General features: G+C 50.7%; 1 protein-coding gene across 1 annotated transcript in view; it reads right to left on the minus strand.

The window, feature by feature from the left end:
- Positions 1-12,948, minus strand: part of ANTXRL (ANTXR like) — an 80,469-nt gene that overhangs the window by 13,993 nt on the left and 53,528 nt on the right. Inside the window, exon 17 of the mRNA XM_054034478.1 lies at positions 12,275-12,355. Within this exon, the coding sequence (XP_053890453.1) occupies positions 12,275-12,355 (81 nt within the window). The remainder of the gene's footprint in view (positions 1-12,274; positions 12,356-12,948) is intronic.

Consider the following 12,948-nt stretch of genomic DNA (forward strand, 5'->3'; position numbering starts at 1 on the left):
TGTTCTCATCTTGGGCCTCTTCCTAAATGAACGGAGCTGGTTTCACAGAACACAAGCAGGGATAACGGCAGGTCCCGATCTCAGAAGGGTGCTGTGAGGATAAGTACCTTAAAGATTACGAGGAGCTCAGATACTACAGTAGAGGGAAACCATAGAAGCACCTAAGGTAGATTCAAATAGAAAAATGAAAGATGGTGAATGTCCAGTGCCTACCAGCTCGCAGGCGATCTGTAAGGGAATGTGAGCATTTCCACCCAACACATTATTATTGGTCATCTACATTACAGCTGCACCTATTTGCCACAACTGAGAGCAGGGCTCTGGCTAACACATTTCAAAATACACCCAATCGTCCTAGTCTAGACACGCCCTAGATAGTAAGAGACTGTCCTGCCTTATAATTAAGGCGCCAGTTCAGGAAAGCATCCCTGTTCTGGGTAGCACATGCTTACGTGCTTTCCCGAGTCAGGACCTAAAGAGACAAAGGGTGGGGGAAGAATTAGCTCCCGTCTACAGAGAGAGAAAATTGACTGGCCCGAGGGCTGTTTCAATGCTAGAAACTGGATCCAGCTCGCCTGAGGCCCACTCCACAGAACCTAAAGAACAACTTGGCTTCCCCATTTGCTGCTCATGGAGCCCTGCTGATGAGGTCACGTGCTGCTGCTCCATTTACTAACATCAAAGGAGCAGTCAATTTCCTCCTTGTGCCTCACACCATCAAACAGGATTCTGAAAACACAGAGCCCAATGCTGCCTTCAGTGACTGAGGATCAGGCCCAGCGGGAAGTTCCTTGGCCAACGGAGATCAACAGGAAAGTAAAGCAGCAAAACAGCCAGGAAGAGTTCAACTAACTAAATAAATAAAACTGGGTCCAGGTTCAGCTAAGTATCATTTGGAGATTCAGGCCCAGTTTCTCTAGACTCATCATCTGACCTCCTGCACATCACAGGCCCCAGAACCTCACCCACCACACCTGTAACAGACCCCTAACCTCTGGCTGAGTTACTGAAGATCTCAAATCATGACTTAAAGACTTCCAGTGACAGAGAATCCACCATTTACTCTAGTTCATACCAACAAGTGTCACGTGCCCCGTGCTGCAGAGGAAGGCGAAAAGCCCCCAGTGTCTCTGCCAATCTGACCTGGGGGGAAATTCCTTCCTGATCCCAAATACTGTATGCCAATCAGTTAGACCTGGAGCATGTGGGCCAGACTCACTGGCCAGACACCTGGGAAAGAATTCTCTGTTGTCACTCAGAGCCCTCCCCATGTAGTGTCCCATCTCCGGCCACTGGAGATATTTGCTAATAACATTCATGGATGGGCCATGTGCCATAGTAGGCAACCTCATTGTACTGTCCCCTCCATAAACTTATCAAGCTGTCTTAAAACAAATTAGGTTTTTTGCCCCCACTGCTTCCCTTGGAAACATGTTCCAGAACTTCACTGCTCTGATGGTTAGAAACCTCTTATCTAGAGCTTTTCACCAGTAGATCTCAAACTGCTTCACAAAGGAGGTCGATAGCATTATCCCCATTTTACATACTGGGAAACTGAGGCACGGAGTCGTGAAGTGATTGGCTCAAGGTCTCCCCCACAGGGAATAAAACCCAGATTGTCTAAGTCCCACTCCCCTGCTCTAGCCACTAGGCCATGCTGCACTTTGAAAGCCTCAACTGGAAGGCAACACAGAAATGCAAACAAAAACCAGACAGCATTTGTCACCAACCCAGGCTATAGATATGACCTCAGATCACACCAATCTATAAATTTTACAGAGCCTGGATGCAAAACTGGCCAGGCAAGTTTTAGGGACTTGCACCCCCAGCAGTGTATTGAAAAAGACACCCACAGGCTAGCCTTGCCGATGTAAACGGAACTCCGTTTCTGCGGGATTGTCATTCTAAACGGAGGGTCTTTTTCGCATTTGGGAATGTGTGCACATGAATGCAGGTGTAATTGTGCACCTAATTTGCACGTGCAATTACTATGACTATGCATCTGCGCTGGGTACTTTGTGTGACCAGTGAGATGCATAACTGGCCATATGCCTGTGCCAATACCTAATTTGCATGTGGTGCGCAGATGCACATGCATTTATGAGTTTAGCTTTGTTAAAAATCAGGCCCCAGAGTGTCTTGATTCATAGGCCCGCTCCAAAGCCCGCTGTAGTCAAGTGGTGCGGAGTGGGAGTGTCTTTCTATTCATATCAATGGGCTCAGGATCAGACCCACTATTGCTCGTGTGTGCTGCACTAAAGAATGCAGGCATAAGATTGTACAGTTGCAGTGCAGGCCTGCTGGGACCCAATGAGCTACTGGGGGTTCTCGATGCTAGCAGACGTTTTAAAGTGTGGGGGGGGTCTAGTTAATAAGGGACCGTCCTACTCCACAGCCCAGCTGTTTGGGGGCATTCAGAGTCTGGTCTGCTGGCTCCTCATAGTGAGGCCCATTGGGTATTATAAAGATCACTACGCTAGCAGAGGTTTAAAAAGACAGAGCGTGGTTCCTCGCTGTTTACATGCCCCTTCTGCGAAGTAACCGAGTGCCTCACAAGCATTCTCAATGGGATGATCTTCTCGGCGCTCCGGGGATATTTTATTATCCCAGTTCCGCAAGGGAGGATGGAGGCGTGAAGTGAAGGTCACACAGGGAGTCTGTGGCTGAGCCAGGCACTGAACTGGGGTCTCCAAGCACACCGCCTCACCCACAAGTTCCTCCCTTCTGGCTCATGCTTTGGGGTAGTGCGTACAGTATAGCTGTGCTGGGCCCAGCTAGCAGTGCAGACGGTGAGGCACGGCCTAGGAGAGTAGGGTGCCCTAAGCCTCTGAATCCGAAGACAAATATCCTACATGGGCTCTGTACATGCCCAAGCAGTGCCTCCCACAGCTACGATGCTATTTTTGAGCTATTCCCCGCTGCCTGCCCCTGGCAGAGCCACTCACTGCCGTGTGTAGCCACACACCACAGTGACAAATGTGGATGCAGCCTGCCTTCCCCTGGGGTGTGCTGCTGTCAGCGTAGATGCAGCCCTGGTTCTGTTCTCTCGCCCTAGAATGCAGGCAGCAGGTTCAGCTGTGAGCTGTTATTCTGAAGAGTGCTTTTGGGCTCTGGAGCTGGCTAGCCCCAGATATACCCAGGACAGATAGATGCTGCCAAGCCTACTTGTGGATTCCTTTTCCAAGTCAGATATCATATAAGAGGGCCTGAGAGAAGTGGTGCCAGAGTGGGAGCTCCCTGCAGGACAGGAAACTCCTTAGGTCACAAATGAGATGTTTCTAGCTGTGAGCGCAGCACATCTGCACAGCTGTGGCAGCACTTGGGCAACTGGCCATGCGCTGTGTATCTTTGTTTCCCACGGTGCCTGTTACAGCTGAGCCCAGCATTACAGACATCAGTCACCACTGCGAAAAGTTACCTGGGCTCCACACGTTCATTGGAACTGACAATGCGAGATCACCTATCGTGGCAGGCGGGTCTCCTGTCTCTTTAATTTTTCAGCAGCTTATGAAAGTAATTGGCTCCGCAAAGGTTACGGTAAGAAAGCAAGCCCCAGATCCAGGCAGAGTTCTCTGACGAATGGGGTCTGAAAGATGCAAACTCTGCAGTTCCAGCACCTTGTGTAGCTCTGCCAATCGCTACTGGGGTGGCTACAGCGTGTCGCCCAGCAAGGGGCAGGAAATCAGGCTCCAATCCCATTAAAGGCCATTCCTGGGACTTAAAAAGAGCTAATTAGAATGAGCTCCAAACAGCACTGTCCTGCAGGCAGCCAGCAAGGCCTGACAGGCATGTGCTGCCACCAGACACAGGCTGGATCCAACCTGCTGACCACCCTTGGGTAGCAGCCTGTAAATAATTATTAGCAATTAATAATCCTTTGTCTTTCTATAGCAGCTTTCACCTGATGGGTCCTAAGTGCCTGATAGCGATTAACTAAATAAGCCTGCCACCATCTTGTAACCATTTTACAGGTGGGGAAACTGAGGCACAGAGCAGTTAAAGCCAGCAAAAGCAACTGCCCAATTGGCCTGAGTCCCTGAAATGCTCTGCAAGCACCATTCCATCCAAGTCAGTGGGGGGCTTGGCCCCTTTGTAACCCACTCCTTGGTGGACAGAGTCAAGGACCCAGCTAGTGATACTCACAAGATCTCAGGCCACTGTTTAAAATACTGGCCTCAAGTTCACACAGGGAGTCAATGGCTAAGTTCTGAATGGGACCCAGGAGTCCTGGCTGCCAGTTACTATATTCCTAGCCAGCCAGCCTTTGATGCCTGTGAAGCGTTCCTCTGATTTTGAGGAATGAGACAAATCCAGGCTAAATTCAGCTTTCAGGTTCTCCTGTGAAGTCAGTTGCTAACTCCTTTCCCCTGGGATGAACCTTGAATATGCAAACTGCTGGCTAATGCTGGGGAAGGCTCACTGACTCACAGCAGAAGGCACTGGGGTCACCCCAGGTGTGAGTGAGGGCGGGATATGGCCAGTCTGGTGTAAGATTTCACCTCCTTGCAGGTAATTTTCAGAGACAAAAATAAGATCATTTTCTAAAAGCTTCAAGTAAACCAGAGCCATTCGGCTGGGGGAAAAGAATGCCTCTTTTTTTTCAGCCGAGGTTTTTGGTAAACCGAGCTGCGGAGAATTTCCTGGCACAGTATGTGCTGAACTGCAAACCAGAGTGGATTTGCTGAAAGCAGCAACTAAGCCGGCCCTTGGACGGGGCACCTCGCCTTCATCCCAGAGCAAAGGGGGTGGGGAGCCAACATCTGTAACATCCCCAGCTCAGGAACACAGACCCATGATGCCAGCACAGTTGTTAAGGGTGCATGGCTGGCTCCTCCCCTACCCAGGGGCTGCTGGGAGCTGGTATGACCCCTGGTGCAGGCTAGGGCAGCCCCCAAGGTTGCTCTAATTTACCCCCCTCCCGCAATGACCTGTATGGCACCAGATGCAGAAGAGCGGGGGCAGGGAACAGTACTGTTCTCCAACTACTTGCCCCTCCAACCCCACCCATTCTGATCTCCTCCAGGAGGGGGCGGGGACGTCAGAGTTACCATTGCTGGCTCTGCAGGTCCCATGGGAAGCCGCCTGCAGCGGGACCCCATTCCACCAGCTGCCCCATCCCAAAGGAGACCAGTGGATTCCTCGGAGGGGACTGGATTCTCCCACACCTTGGGGCATCCTGGACACTTGTGCAAAGCCCATAGGAGATCCCCTCCTCTCCCGCCTTGCACCAGTCGTGATGTTTCACACCCACTTCACAGTGGTGTAGATGAGTACACAAAGAGCAAGAAAGATCAGACCCGTGGGGCTGCTCTGAATGCTCCTCCTGCAGACCGAGAGCAGGATGTGTGAATTGCAGGGGAAACAGTGCTCTATGTCTTTGCTGACATTAATGTAACACCCCCCCACTCATGCTCTCCAAGGACAGGGGTGTCCTTCTCTCCATGCTATAGGTGGGGACAGGGCCAATGCAAGGATGTTTCACGTCATAGGCAAAACTTCCACCTTGCACCATACCCGAGTCCTGCAGCAGCTTCTCACTCCCCCCCCCCCCCGCCCTGAGGCGCCCCCTCCCACCCTGCGGTAGCTCGCCTAAACCCGGCCCGGGGAGCTCTGTGGCAGCTCCCCACCCCAGCTCACCTCTGCTCCGCCCCGTCCCCGAGCCCTGCGGCAGCTCCCCATCCCCCCCACCCTGAGGCGCCACCCCCGCCCTGAGGCTCCCCCTCCCCGCGGCAGCTCCCCCCCAGCCCGGGGACCTGTGGGGCAGCTCCCCACCCCAGCTCACCTCTGCTCCTCCCCCTCCCTGAGCATGCCGTCGCTGCTCCACTTCTCCCGCCTCCCAGGCTTGCGGCGCCAAACAGCTGATTGGCGCTGCAAGCCTGGGAGGGAGAGAAGCAGAGCGGGGCGGTGTGCTCAGGAGAGGAGGTGGAGCAGAGGTGAGCTGGGGCGGGGAGCGGGTCCCCTGTGTGCCGCGCCCCCCCCCCCTTACTTGCTGCAGCCGGCCCTCCCCGCGCCCCCCTGCCCTAGCTCACCTCCACTCCACCGCCGCCCCAGAGCGCGCTTTTGTCCGCCCCCAACCACATGGCGCCCTAGGCAGCCGCTTAGTTTGCCTAGTGGTTGCACTGGCCCTGGGTGGGGAAACTGAGGCACAGAGCAAGCCGCCCATGGCCAAACAGCAAATCAATGACAGTGAGGAATAGGACCCAAGCACCCTGACTCTGATGCCCTATCTGCAGGGCCATGTTGCCTCCTCATTGACAAGGCCAGCTGGCACTCCCAGCTGTGTGGATCAGAAGGATCTCCGTCCCCAGGGCTGTCAAGCCGGCACCTTTCACCAGCACTAAAATAACGTAACTACAAACCCAGCAGCAGGGCCCCTCTGTGGCAAGACTGCTGAGGAAAGCCCCGGAGTGATCCTAAACCACACACACTCTGTTCCCTCCTCTGCCTCTAGAGAACCACCCACAACCAACGGCCTGTCTGGTAATGAGGGGTTGACACCATGCATGTGTTTCCCCCTTGCTGTCCAATCCCTAGGGAAGAGGAGCTCCTGGCAGGAAACTCGGGTGAGCTGTGCATTCAGCAACGGATGCTTCAGGCAGAGGGGCCCTCAGTTCCCACCTGTGAAATGGGGATAGCTCTTCCTTTCTGCCACATCTTTGGCTGCCTCCTCTATATTGACTGTGAACTCCGTGGGACAAGGGATCTCTCTCCTTCCGAAGAAGAGGCTAAGCTGGTGGACCTGGGCTTAGCTCCATTTTGCTATGACCATTCCCACCAGCTGAGGAGCCGCTCCATGTGTTCGCACAGCACCTGGCACAATGAGGCCCTGATCTCGGCAGGAGCCTTTAGGTGCTACTGGAATACAGGGATGTGTTATAATCATTCATCTCCCCAAGCAGCAAACTTGGCTTTTTGCCACTGTGGTCACTCCAGGACTGTGCCACTCTGCTCACTGATCTTAGGAGAGGAGGGATAAATTCATCCCCGGTCTAAGTCTGTGGAGTTACAGCAGGGATGGGTTTGACTCAGTGCCATTGGATTACCCAGCACCAGGATTTTTCTTAAGAAGATGCTGATTCCTCTTGGGATGCTTTGAAACCTGTTCAGTACTGAGAGGCCAGGGTTGATTCCCACAGACGTGTTCTATTGCTATGACTGCAGAGGGCCGGCCACCGCTTTGGAACCATATTGAGGAATGGGGCTGTGGGGCGGGGCTCCCACCACCCCAGGGATCCTTGGCAGGGGATCTGAGACTGCAGGTGGGGGTGGGCACTAGGCTGCTTGAGGAGGGTGCAGGGGAATTGGGGGGGGGCAGAGGGAAAGCGTCAGGGGTAGGATATTGTAAAGGGAAAGGGATGGGAAAATGTGGGGGCGGGTGACTGTAGGGACTGGACCAGATGGGGAGACTGGATAGTGTGGAAGGAGGAGGAGAATGGAGAGGCAGCTGGGTTCTCAGAGGAGGCGGAATGTCCCCTCCCAGCAGCCAGCGGGGTGCTCTGTATTTCTGCCTTAGCTGTCACCTTGAATTTGTCCCTAAAGATGCTCACGCACGCTTTGATGTGGGCAGCTTCCCCAAACAAGGCTCAAAAGAGACCAGGCAAATAAACCTACCTCCCAGAGATTTTTAATTTTAAAAAAATCGCATGAGTGGTAAGCTGATCTCATGACCCAACTCATGATTTCTGAATGCCTGGGGCTGGCGATTTGGTAATTGCTTGGTGGTTCCAGCGTTGCCAGAACAGGGAGGAGAGGAAGAGGGCCACATGGATGGGACAGTGAACTGGCCAACCAGGGGTGATGCCTAATATGCTCCCCTCAGGTACGTCTACAAAGCCAGCGGCAGCGAGCCGCCAACCCAGCTCAACAGATTCAGGCTTAAGGGGCTCGCACATCGGTGCTAAACACAGCTGTGTAGATAGCACTTTTAAGCTGCGGCTCAGGTTGGAGCCTAGCTCTGACTCCTGTCCCCTCCCTAGGCCTCAGAGCCCAAGCTGCAATGTCTAAGCACGAGCCCGGCAAGATCAAGTCTGTTGACCCAGGCACCCTCTGTGCCGTGGGAGTTGTAAGACAAGCCACAAAAACGCCAGGGACTCATTAAAACATGCAGTGTATTTTCCAGGCTGGGGGTCGGGGGCGCGCGGGGCAGGGAGGAGGGAATCAACTTTTCTTTTTTAAAACTTTTTGTAGCTTTTCATGAAAACGCTGAAACATTTTTTATGTTTTCAATTTTTCAACAAAAAACTGAAAAATGTGGGTGAAAATGGAAATTTCCTCGAGAAAATTTCTGTTGAGTCAAAAAGCCATTTTTCATAACACCCACCCCCGCAAAAAAAAGAACATTTTTTTATTCTCTCTGCCATGACATTTTATTTCTTTGTAATTTTTTCAACAGTTTCCCAAGAATGGCAGTTCCCAACTTGCGCTGATGTACCCAGGCTAGTTCCGCTGGAGCTAGCACATTAAAAATAGCAGCGTCGCTGGGATAGTACAGGCAGTGGCTGGGGCTAGTCAGCCGAGTACATACCCAGGGGCTCAGGCTGCACTGTACTCAGACCAGGGGGGCCAGAACAGGGGGGCCCAGGGAGTCATGGCCCCATCACTTTTTACTGGCCGTAAGGGCAAGCAACTGGGGGGGAGGGGGCAAAAAGGACTGAGTGGGGGATGAGGTCTTGGGGGGAAGAGGTGGTGCAGGGCATAGCCTCAGGGGAAGGGGTGGTGCAAGGGCAGGGACTCAGGGGTAAGGGGTGGCGTGGAGGGGCAGGACCACAGTTCGGGCACCAGTGACTCCCCCCACTTTTAAGGAGCTTCCGTCGCCCCAATTCAGACAGCTGGCCCAAGCTGCCGCCTGTGCTCCCCCCAGCTCCACTGCTAGCTTTAGTGCACTAGGAGGAGCAGTGCTGCTGTGGGTATGTCTGCGGGAGCTGGGAATTACACACTCAGCTCCAAGTGCAGACAAAGCCTACGAGGAACAATGGAACTGGAAAATTGGAAAACCACATTTGTTTTGCTCAACAAAAGAACCACACAAGGTCACAAAACACCCCCCAACAGAACCCTACAATTTCAATTAAAAGAAGGATTTGGGGGGGAGGAGGAGGAAATTTGGCTGCTTTTTGAAAATTTAAAATAAAATGCAAAACACTTTCCTTTTTGAATTAAAAAATATCCCCGTGTTTCACACACCCCAGTGGCCAGAAACTCACGCCTCGTGCATTCAGTTAGATCTTTGACGGACAGAAACCTTCAATCTTCCTTCAAAGTCCAAGCTGGTTTTGTGCATTCAAGACACAACATCGTGATTCAAGCTGCTCACAAAACACAGCATTACCAACCCCAAGCCTCCCAAAATCACAAGGCTGGCTAAAAAACATCATGACATTTTTTTAAACCAATAGTCAATGTTGTGTTCTTTTTCCCTGCTGGGTATTGAGCTTGTAGGGCTCGTGTTTTCAAGCTCTGCCACCACAAAGGCTAGAAATTTATTCTTTTTTTTTTTAAACAAGGAAACCAAGATTCTCGCATAATCACTTGACTCCAGGAGCTGAGGCTTAAAGAAAAACACCAAATACCGTGAGACTCGGGATAAAGCCAGGAGAGTTGGAAACACAGCAAAATGCGGGGCAGGAGGGAGCAGGATTTTGTCAAAATTCTTGTGAAAAATTCCAAATTTAGAAAATTCAGACCAGCTCTAACCATGATGCCTGGTAAGCGCATCCTACAAGCTGGGGGAGCATGAAATGAGAACATCGGTTTAGCACTGTCAGTGTGCATAAGAGTGAGAGAATGACCATGTCTCCCTCTAGAGGCTGGCTCAGGTGAAGTTAAGAGCCTGCTACTGACTCACATTTAATTGTGTCATTCCTTTAGCTTGCGTGATAGAGGTTTACACAACGTCTATCAACATGAAAAGTCCTGCAACGCTGTAAGCTCTTCAGGTCAGGGGCTGGGTGTATATTTTTGCATGGGACCTCCATCTCGGTCGGGGGCTCGTAGGAGCTACTGGAACACAAATAATATACAATAATATTGCTCCCTGCAATGCTGGCTCTTGCAATGAAATAAAGGGATTGAGATGCAACTTCCGCCAGTGCCTTTTTCGGAAAACAGACCCATGCCCAGTCATTTTCTTGTTTCCCTTTCAACATTCTTCAGTGATAGTTAATTTCACAGCCCACAGAACAGAGATGATCCTTATTCTTCCACTGAATGTAACTCAATGAGATTCTTTCCAGCCTATTTCCCCAGATGCACGGTTGATTTTCTAATGTTCCCCTGAATACAACAATCCTTCAGCTCGCTCCATTTTAAATAGTTTCTTTACTGGTTTCTTTTCCTTCTGCACACAGCAGGGTTGTAGGCAAGTAACTGAGAATCCCTGTTTTGAGTCAGCCCTTTGCATGTTTCTTGACTGCTCTGACAGTGGCAGGACTGTGCTCTGCATGGATAGAAACCTACCAGCAGCACAAGGGAAGGTGGAGGATAGAATCCTACCATACAATGTGCCTGCTATCAAAATACAGCTGGGCCTCAATGGTCTATTCAGAAGCCCAGGGCCGTGCTTAAGAAGTAAATAAGAGACTCTAGTGCAGCTGCCTAAGGAAACGCAGTTAAAAGGCAATTTTACAGAGCAGCATAGGAAGCTGAGTTTCATTTATGGCACAAAGGAAAAGTGGAGAACGCTGAAGACTAAATACTGATGCGGGAGAGCTCAGCTGTTCCTGGTCCAGGGCACAGCAGCATCTTGCTATGAGCAGGAGAGATGCACCTAATTGGCTTTAAAAGAAAATCGGAGCCACCTTTTCTGTCGATTACTAAGGGTGAAATTCACCCATGTGTGGAAGCCCAGCATGAGGCCACTTCAGCCCCTGTGACAGGCACTTGCGGATTACTATTGCACTGGATGTAACTCTGCTGCCGGATTCGGCAACTCCCACCCAGACACTCCCACTGAGAGCCGGGGGGCCGCTGGCCCGAGAGGGGCACAGAAACGGGGAGAAATAGCTTCACAGTCTTCTCCTCGCAGCCCATCTAAAGCTCCATTGCACAAATCCAGATCAGAGGGTGGGAGGGCCCAGGCGAGGAGCAGCCAGTGTCTGGGCAGCGGTTCCCCTCATTAGATCCCTGCCAGAGCTGGTATTACTGTACCAGGGCCTGATGGTGCCTGGATCCTGACTAAACTGCTGCCAAGGAAACCAGGAGGGAGTATGCAGGCACAGAGCACCTGTGTCAATAACCAGGGCTGGTGGCAAGATCTGGGTATGGGAACTCCCTGTCACTTCCACAAGAAGGAAAACCCATGAGTGCAAACATCCCCTGTGTGGATCATTCCTGCAGAGGCCTGCTTGTCTTACAGAAAAGTCCTACAGAATGTAACAGGGGTGAAACCAACAGGGTCCTTCAGAAATTATACTCTATACATCCTATAGTGCCAGATCTTCAGCTGGTGCATATTGGCATAGCTGTGATTCACACCCGCTGAGGATCTGGCCCATGGAACTGAACAAAGCAGGAGATCCTCTCTCTAGGGTTTTAAAGACCACTTATGGATTGTGGGCTGTAGTCCACGAAAGCTTATGCTCTAATAAATTTGTTAGTCTCTAAGGTGCCACAAGTACTCCTGTTCTTCTTTTTGCGGATACAGACTAACACGGCTGTTACTCTGAAACTTATGGATTGTGGCAGAGAACTATAGCCCAGCACTATAATCCCACAGGAAGGTTATTCTCTGTTCAATTCTAGGGAATTTTCCCAGAAGGGTGGGACCCTGTGTGATTTATGATTTCTCTTACCTGTCATTTAATTCTGCTATTGAATGAGTAAAACATTTTGTGAGCCATTGGTATGCAGGATCCAATATCTATTAACACTTACTATTCTGCACTAAACTAGAACACAACAATCTATTCGAGTGCACAAATGAAAAAGCCCAACCCCTGATTCCAGTGCATCTCTGCTTACGGAAGTGAAGGCAAGAAAAAGCATCATGGAGAAGTAACATCAGTCAAGAGATGAATCGGCATCTTCAAATGACCCAGTCTCTACCTGCCTCTGCTCAAAGGACAGCACCAGAGAGACAGTGATTGACCATTAGGGGCAATGCTTTTAAACAGATGCCACTGCAAACATTTTAGCTCATCGTTAAACCTCAGGAACTAGTGATGGATTTTACCCTCAGGGTAATCCAGAGAGAGACAAGCTCTCAAGAAGAGGGAAAAAATGAGCATTACTGCCAACAACAAAGAATCGACATGACAGTGCGGCCATGACAACTTACCTTATCCCCTGGCTGTGGTCTCATAAGAGAGACTTGATCGTAGCCTCGTCGAACCAGAGCCCACAACGCATCAAGTTTGCCCTGGAATCAAACATACGTGACATGACCAACAATGCTTGAGAGAACAATGTGAAATTAAACGACAGTCGACTTGCTGTGATATTACTGTGTGTTTAACCATCGGCACACAGGCTGGCCCGGAGGCCGCTGCTCTTTGTATACTCATTATTATCTGTCTGTGTATTTATAGCATGCCCATCAATGTAATACTGAGTGCCTAGGGGAACCAGCCATTGCACACAATGGAACAAATCCATCCGACTGGAGTTATATCAAGGATGCATCTGGTTTAATATGAACAATTAACATAGATCAGCAGGTGCAGTTAGGTGAACGGGGTTAGACAGCATTAAAGAAAAGACTTGACGAAGAACCAAAGAAGCTTGTGGAAGTCTAATGGTGGGTGGACCCATAAAGGAGAAGAGAACAGACTTGGCATAGATAAGCATCCAAAAGACGATCGCTTATTCAATTTTCATAACACTTTGAAATTCACTGGCCGTTCCCGTCGAGGATTTCAGTGTAGGACACGGATATCGGTGAACCAACCCTGGGAGTTAAAGATGCATTATCATCAGCAGCATCAACTGAGACAGGTTAAGATTTTAAAAGTG

This window comes from Malaclemys terrapin, chromosome 7 (genome assembly GCF_027887155.1).
Source record: "Malaclemys terrapin pileata isolate rMalTer1 chromosome 7, rMalTer1.hap1, whole genome shotgun sequence".
Classification (NCBI taxonomy): Eukaryota; Metazoa; Chordata; order Testudines; family Emydidae; genus Malaclemys; species Malaclemys terrapin.